We start from the raw sequence: 8,708 nt of genomic DNA, 5'->3' as shown, positions 1-8,708 counted from the left end.
TGTATGCTTCAGCGTGTTTTGTGCGTATGCCGTGTCGTGTGTAGTAGACCCTTTCCCTCGCAGTCACTCCGCACGCACACCGCTTATCGTTCGTGCATCTTGTCTACACCTTGGCTCCGTTGAACGACATGAGCTTAGGAGCAGAGAAAAGACACAAACACACAGAACACATAAACATACCCGGAGAAAAGCAAACGGGCGGTTGCCGGGTCCGCGCTTCGCCGTGTGTTTCGAACAAAACCGGCTCCCGCCACCTCCGATCGTGAAAAGATGGGGTGGCCTAAAAAAATAGTAATGAAGAGGAGGCTCGCTAACTGGGGTTGACAAACAGATGTATGAAAGGATGCGCTCGCTAACAAGTTTGGGTGGTCGAGCCGATCGCGCCTCTCGATCGTTCAGTGTGCGGAGAAAATGCAACGACGCTGTTTCGTCGTTCGATGCCCATGCAGCGACTGGAGTCGAACCACTATCCGGCACAGATTGCCAGGAGATTATGAGTTGAGTCGTTTCTGGCTCCAACACATCGGCCTTCCTGACACAACGGTAAAGAATATGGTGGTATGCGGAAGACACTTCGCTCCGGACGACTACGTCCACGACCCAAGAAACGGGGGAGAGGAAGGACAAGCAAAACAAAACGCGACGAAACACCGCGAGGAGACCCAAAGAGCAAAATAGAGAGGATTTTGGGGGAACCGCCGCTCCCGCCCTGAAATAGACCGGGTGGCAAAAACCAACCAGAGAAGTATTTTCAAGGCGGGACCATGGCGTAGACATGTGACGCACTCCACCAGACACCACGCCTCCGGCTAACATCGGAGGAGGAAGGGCGATTTTCCCTTGCGGTGCATACTCAACGAGGCGCAAGAGAGAAAAATCTCGAAGAAGGGAACACAAAGAGAGAGAGCTAGAAAATACTTTCGACCAGAGGGCAGTCACTTGCCCTATAAAAAACACCGCAACATCCTTCTACAGATTGAAAGGATGAAAGAAGTTATCGCTGGTCCCCCACGCGTTGCGTATAGGCGTGCAAGGACAATCCGTGATATGATAACATCGTCGACAATTGGCAACCGTAGCTTCAGAGGATCTTCGCCATGAAATAAACCTAGGTATAAACTCTCTCCGATGATAGCAAATATACTAGTGCTAAAAGCACAGCGTCATCCTACTCATTTAAGATAAAAGGTAACTTCTCTTTAGCGAGAGCGCTAATGTTGTCGACCTCCCGGAATGTGACACCTCTAAAGCTCAGTATGTGGGACAAACAGTTGCACCGTTTAGAATTCTCATCAGCAACCGCCGATCACATGTGCGGACAAAGAAAATCTCCCACTTTCATAACACATAAACAACCTTGGGCATCCATTCCATAAATTTACAGGTATTTTATTTCAATCGGGGTTCAAAACTCATTACGACCGCGAGAGCTTTCAATCGTACCTGATTCACAGATTTAACACAATCGCAAGCGGCTTTAACGCCGCTTCAATGATTCAGTTAAATTGATAACGACTCAATTAAAAATTTTCGTGTGTGTGGTGATGTTTCACTGCCCTGGGTAACCTTAGACATCGTTCATGGACTACGCCGGTGACAGACGCCTTCTCTTCCTGCTCACACGCGAGGCGGGAGAGCTTTCCTGACCGGGACGCGGACGCTGACCGCAAAGCCGACGGTGGAGCCACCTGGCCGGTGCTGGGTTCCAGTTGTGTGTAGGGGCCTTTAAGCGTATTCAAGACTGAGAGGGGCCAAATTCCTCTACTTTGCGGCGCACGTAGTGTGTTTGCAGATATTCTGAAATGGCGACGGTTTTCCCGCCGCAGTGGATCAGTGGTTAGTACGGTCGGCTGCTGAGCCGTAGTACCCAGGTTAGAACCCGACCGAGGCGGCAGCGTTTCGGTGGAGGCGAAACGCAAAAGGTGCCCGTGTGCTGTGCGATGTTAGTGCACGTTAAAGATACCCAGGTGGTCGAAATTATTCCGGAGCCCTCCACTACGGTACCTCTTCCTTTTTTTCTTTCGATCCCTCCTTTATCCCTTCCCTTACGGCCCGGTTCTGGTGCCCACCGCGATATGCGAGGCAAGTACTGCATCATTTCCTTTCCCCCTAAAAAAAAATCCAATTTTTTTCGCGACACTAAAAACACACCCACAGGAATAGTCGCCAGCTTGGCGTCTTATGCGGAAGAAAGGGGCGTCTCATATTAAGGCCTCCGGCGCTGGATGTAGTTGGTCTCCCGGCCACGCAGACGCACTCCGATGAGGACACCACTGGGTCAGCTTTGTCATTTACTAGAGTTGTTTGCTAACGGACGAGGCACAAGCAACTTAGAAAACAGCTTCCTTTGAAAATCGGGAGGCGTGGAAGGCACCCAGAACCACTCAAGCGAATCTGTATGAGGAGGTATTGCAGTAATCTCGGTGATGCAGTTGGTCCCATTGGTTCTGGGTTGTTAACCGGCGGTCGAGATCACGGTATTGTAGAGTGTCGTGGCGTTAGGGCCAGCGGCGTGGCCTCTATAGTGTCAGAGTGGTAGTGATGGTGGTGGTGGTGTGACACTTTTATTAGACCATCCTTTCTATTAGGCGTTCAGTACGTCCAGGGCCAAGGCGATGAGGGCACGTTGCAGCCTCAGATCCAGGGAGGTGAGCCAGATGGGCCACGGTGGGGGTGCGGGAAAGGATAGGCGGGGGACTGGAAGGCTACGTGGCACTGTGTAAGGCAGTGTTGTATGTCTGCATATGTGTGTGGACAGTTTGGGCACTGAGGTGTGGAAGTGTACCGGTATAGATAAAGTTTGGCTGGTGTATGTGGGTGATTAAACTGTATTCGGTGAAGAATGCGAGCTTCACGGATCGATAAGGATGGGTGTGGTGGTGGTAAATCAGCTGAGTACAATTTTTGCTGCGCGTAGTATTCGTCTACAGTGCGTTTGTAAGTCCTGACCGCCTGCTCCGTCGGTGGGCTCGTCCATGGTATCCCCGGCGCCCGGTGTATAGTTTCGCAGGCAAGCTGGTGAGCCAGCTCATTGCCTGGGATGTTCATGTGACCAGGGATCCACCGAAAGGTCACCGGTCGTGGACTTAATGCTAAGAGGGTGGCATCTAAGGCCGATCGGGTAGGGAAAGGGAGGCCTCTTTCATGGAAGGCAAGCAGAGCTGCCTGCGAGTCTGTATAGACAACGTATTGGGGGGCGGGGGGTAAGGGGGCAAAGTGTGTGATGGCATCGGCGATCCCGTGTATTTCTAGGGCGAGCGTGGAGGGTGGGGAGGTGTATGGACTGGTTGTGTGAGTGTTGGTTGTAGAGAGGAAAGAGTAGAGGAAGAAGGCTGCTGTGGATCCCGCGGTTTCCGTGAGGCAGGCGTCTGTATAGGCCACCGCTGCAGCGTCCAAAGGTGGCTTGTCGTTGTATGCGTCTGCTTCGCGGCGGCCTGCGTGTGTGTGCGGACATGTTGCGTGGAATGGGTGCGAGGCGGAGGTTAGGGGGGTAGATCGGAGACTGCGGTGGGTCTGGAAAAGAGATTGGTGCGTAGGGAGTATGGGATAGGATCCACCGCCCAGCTGGTGTACTGGACAGGCGGATGATTTGCCTCTCCCGGTGCAGGTTAAGGAGGGTTTGAAAATGGTGGAAAAGGCCTGTTCTGTACAGGGTGTCTGTAGAAGCCTGAGGGGGGAGTCCTAGTGTTGCTTTATATTGTGTTTTGAGGGCCAGGGTTAGTTTGTCTTGTTGTACATGTAAGTGGGCAGTAAGGTATTTAGTACAGGAATTTGTTCAGAGCCAGCGCTTGAGCAAGGCGGCTGGCGTGTGTCTCGGAGAGGCCTGCATGTTTTAAAACTACGCGGCGCAGTAAGTGTGTTATTGAGTGGCATGTGCGTATGGACTCATTGATGGCAGAGGTGAAAGTGTTGGAGTTGAGTGGCATACCCAGGACGCGACAAGATTCGACGCGGAGGATGCGCTGTCCGGCAAGGGTGAGGGAGATGGAGGGGTTCATCGTCCGTTGATATTTACTGCGTATTATGAGTAGAAGTTCTGATTTCTCCGGAGCGGGTTGCAGGCCCGCTTGGGAGAGGTGTGAGGAAATGGTGTTAAGTGCATGTTGGAGTGTGGTTTGGACCTCTCCCGGTGAGCCAGTGGTGACCCACAAGGTGGGATCGTCTGCATAGAAGACAAAATGAAGGTCGGGAATATCGGCTTAGGCCCGGGCGAGCGGGACCATGCCTAGGTTAAAGAGAATGGGAGAGAAAACGGCACCTTGTGGAGGGCCACGAGTGAGTGGGATGGGGTGAGACAATTTGTCGAGGTAGCGCATGCGGGCTGCAGAGCGGTGGGAGAGGAAAGCTCTTATGTAATTGTGCATGCTGTGTCCGCACTGCGTGTCAGCTAGTATGGTGAGGATGTGGTGTCTGATAGTGGTAGTGAAGAACGTATCCATTCCGTAGAGAAATAACGACGAGGATTAAGTGATGATCTGCGTAGTGGTGTTAAAAACAGAGGTGAAGAGAAGAGCATGAGAAGAACATGATGTCGCCGTTTACTTACATGAACAGCATGTTACTGAAGGCTAAATTGAAGCGCTCGCTTTTGCGATTCGTCTGGGGATTGATGGCCTCGTGCGTTGCACTGATACATCAGCATTACCGACCGACTTCAGTTACTCTGTTCATCATAAGTCACCTGATCCTTTGCCACGACGCCCTGAAAGAGCAGCTCCTCGATTGAGGTCATGTATTTCATTGCGGTTTTTTAACTGTTTTAGTTGTGGAAGGGTAGTACCGGAACTTGAATGCACCAATGTGAGCACGCGATAAGCTTTTGATCACTTGTGAATATAAAAAAAAGACGCTGCTTGCGGAGCATTCATATCGTAATTTATTTTAAAAAGTGGTTTTAAACATGTGAAACTGAAGTTTACTACGCGTTCCCGTGAAACGTCTTAGTCGTCATAAGGAGGTTTAAGCTATCGCAGATGCTTTCCATTCGCTGGCCATAAGAGGTTTATGAAATTAAGAATAACGATGATAAGTCTCCCTACTGCCCGTGTTTGTTGTGCGGTTGTGAATCATTAACGCTGATATTTGGGCAACAGTGCTGATCACTGCTCTGAATAGTTTGCAACTGTTAACTTTATATGTTTGAGACGGTGGCAGGCAGTAAGTGTGGGGCACATCAATAAGTGAGTTGTGAAAGCGAATTTCCATATGGCACGGAATAAATTTTCATATTTTATACTTTGAGTCAAGAAAAACAAAGGCAAAATGTTATAGATCCAAAAAGTGTGAACTGAAAGAAAATTGGTCGGGTATAAATCATCAAGTTCGCTCCGATATAAACATCAACCACTCAATGCTTTATGCTTAGTCATTTCATCGAATTTCTTAGAGGCAGCTATCCTTTATCATGTATCAAAATTGTGTAAAATTGCACCAAGCCGTACAATTTCAATTTCGATTGTCAAGGCTTAAGAAGAATTGCCATCCGAGAAGGTTGCTCCATATTGGGAGAGATAAAAATGGCAGGAGAACGAGAGGTTTCCATAATGGTATTCTAGTTGACTACACTATTAATTCACGTCAGAGGAATAGCATTCATAAAACTAAAAGAAAAAGCATCACTCACGTTGCTAACTGCTTGCCTCTTAAACACCTCTGTATAAATCAAGGCATTCTAGTTTTTCACAGCAAACAGTCCACTCCAATAATGTTTTTTTTTCCACTTAGTAGAAACAATAATATGAAGTATTTTCCTGAAGATGAAGTCGAAAACCGGAAAATATACGCAGAAACTTTTAAATAATCTACTTTATTGCGCACATAAACTTGTACACTTTCTGCCCCGCAAAGACGTTTACATTTTCAGGGAGCTACACGCCACAAAGCTTGCAGCATTATAACCATGGCAAACAGTTCCTCCGGGTCAGTTCACAAAATCTGCAAAGAAATGAAAGTTGCACATATGACAATCGCTCGTGACCTAGAGTTACACTGTTCGCAGTGCTCTACTTCCTGAGGAACGGAAATGATTTCTCGTTTATGTAAAGTACGGGATTGAAATTAACTCTGGTTTTTGCAGAGCGAACTACTTACTTTAAGCCATAGAAATATCTTCCTGACCTTCTCTAAGAAAGCGGCAGATAAACTTTGTAATAAACGTCTATTTATAGAAATTAGTTCAAATGTCAAGCGTTATTTTTATACGCGAATTTTCTCATATATACCAGAATACAATCGTGCAGTACCAATTTCAAATAAAAATTCCAGCATTTTTGTTGTTTTTATTGGCAAAACATCATGCAGTTAACCCAAACGATACGATGCATGCTCTTCGCAACTACAGAATATTTTAGCGTGTAATGTAACGGTGGCGGGTCTGTTAAGGAGAGGGGGATAACAGAATGATAGCTCACACTGGCAGCTGACGCCGATCAACTGATTCTAACAGAGTGCCGCAATAAGTTCAATTGTGCCTTAAAAGGCGCAATATCTAAAAATGCAGTCAAATGAACACACGTGTGTTCAAGATAAGCAAATGCTTGCAGCAGTTCAGTGCAGTACTGATAGAATAGCCACATATATTTGGTAATAAAAATAGTGGTCTTTTCTTCGGCCTTGACCGGCATTTAGAAGCGCTAATAGGCTGAAACGCTCACGTGTTTCCTGTGTGGATGCATCATATGCTGTTGCACCGAAAAGCATTTCTGAGCGCCTGCAAGAGAAGAACAAATGGTGCACAATGCACCCATTCAAAACACTTCATTTTTGCTGCTGAAGTTAACTTACCCGAAAGCAAAGGTAGGCAGTTTTGATTCGCTTTTTTAAAATGAACGACCTTCACTTTGTGCTAGACATGTCCTACTAGAATTGAAGTTGCGTGTGGATTATGCCGGGCACCATCTCGGTATGCTCCACACTGAACAAAAATCTAGTCTTGGGTACCTCAAGCACTGCATTGATATATGCGATGCTGGGGACAATAAATGGTGGTACAAGGAAACAATTTTGGCCACCAGATGGTTTTTTTTTTCTTTTCGTTTCATGATTTCAAGATTTTCCGCATTGGTGATTCTGGATACTCGTTCCCTTAGGTAATGAATGTAGGCTGTGCTTATTTTTAGAGTGACAGTGAATAGCACATGCTTGTTTTTACATTCCACCATCAACCATCATAGTCACAGAGAATGCTCTGAATGCCGCAGCCCCGTGCTCTGTGGTTAGAACGGTTATGCAATTGCAATGAGTTGGTTTAGTTCGAACCATATCATCAGGAGGAACACGACTCGAATTCGCTGATAGCACCATTTTGACCTATCTGCTCGCGAACCATGAACTCTGGAGCTATGATTGGTCGAAAATTTGAGAATATATGCATGTTGCGATATCCCACACCTTTTTGTCACTTTCAGAGAAGGAATATGTGGAAATAAATAAGAGCTGTGTTGATAAAATGGCAGGCTAGGAATATTCCTTTTCCGGACTAACGCTCGGCTCTACCCCTCATAGGAATGCAATAACTGCGAACTAAAAGCACATTCACACCGGCCATTTGCGGAAGTCGTGTGACCGCTTCCGAACGATTCCTTACGCTCCTCGAGCACTAGAAAAGCGCGGTCGTGCCACAACTAATCGGCCAAAACCAGCTGAACGAATACCGCGACTCGCAGGTGTGAATGCGCCTTAACTCATCCCCATGGCATGATTTAACGCGCACCAACAATTGAGCACACCAACGTTCCTCTCGCTTTGCATCATACTCTACTTCTCCGCGTATGCACGGTATTGAACATGCAAACTGTTTCCGAGCAAAACAATTCCCTATGTACAGAGCCAGACCGGAGTCCCAAAATCCCTCTTGTCATCATTTCAACGTGGTAAGCTACGTTGTAAGCTTCTTTGTTTCTTGGATCAATGGCCTGCCGAAGTCGGAGCTGAATGTGTTCAGCTGCTAATTATCGCCGCTACGTGAGCTCTGGAGAGCCCTACAATTCCGTTAGCTTCACCACAGCTAAGTTTCCTCAAGATAGTGCTGTGATTCGCGATACCAACTACAAGCTTCTTCACGCTTGCTTGGCCTCGCAACTTATTCTTTTAATATGTTGCCGCGAATCTTTGTAGTGATTGTTTTTTTATTCCTCAAATATGCCGGCACGCCGCTTTATCTCTTTGTTTGTGATGCAAGACGCGACCAGATTTATCTCAATTGATCACATCCACGAGGAGCCGAGTCTACATTGTTTCAGAATGTCCTATAAACTTGGCGCGCTTTATCTCGGAAGTTCGCTATCATATTTAAATTGAGCACGTCTGATAACGGCAGGCATTAGGTTCCACGATCGCCGAGCACGCTTGGTGCTACAACGCCGCCGATTGACTCAGTTATTTGCTGGCGCAAGTCTGCATCTATAAAGTTTTGCTTAGAAGCCATTTTCACCGTCTTCTTGCTCTCCGGACTGAAATCACCACAACGTGACATCTGGTGGAGGTGCTAACAAATGTCCCTGTCGGCCTGACCCCCTGGGAACCGCCAAAGCAGCACGAGCCGTCTCGAAGAAGCAGATCACGAGAAAGCCTCAGAAGTCGTCATAACCGAAGGCGAAGTGCGAAGCAGCCGTTGTCTCCACAGGCGTTCACCTGGGTACGGACTACTACCGGACCGCATGCGAACAAAGAAGGACTATTTAATTCCGATGTCAACCATGGCTACGAAA

The 8,708-nt window shown here is 47.6% G+C and overlaps 1 protein-coding gene across 1 annotated transcript in view; it reads right to left on the bottom strand.

Annotated features, from left to right (window-relative positions):
- Positions 1-5,920: 5,920 nt before the first annotated feature.
- LOC149370510 (MAM and LDL-receptor class A domain-containing protein 2-like) overlaps positions 5,921-8,708 on the bottom strand; it is a 94,065-nt gene continuing 91,277 nt past the window's right edge. The window contains exons 27-28 of the mRNA XM_089577884.1: positions 6,654-6,709; positions 5,921-5,934 (exon numbers count right to left, since the gene is read on the bottom strand). Coding sequence (XP_089434010.1) covers positions 5,921-5,934; positions 6,654-6,709 — 70 coding nt within the window. The remainder of the gene's footprint in view (positions 5,935-6,653; positions 6,710-8,708) is intronic.

Source organism: Amblyomma mixtum, chromosome 1 (assembly GCF_055824585.1).
Source record: "Amblyomma mixtum isolate Tamu chromosome 1, ASM5582458v1, whole genome shotgun sequence".
NCBI classification, from domain to species: domain Eukaryota; kingdom Metazoa; phylum Arthropoda; class Arachnida; order Ixodida; family Ixodidae; genus Amblyomma; species Amblyomma mixtum.
This window is presented reverse-complemented; position numbering and strand designations above follow the sequence as displayed.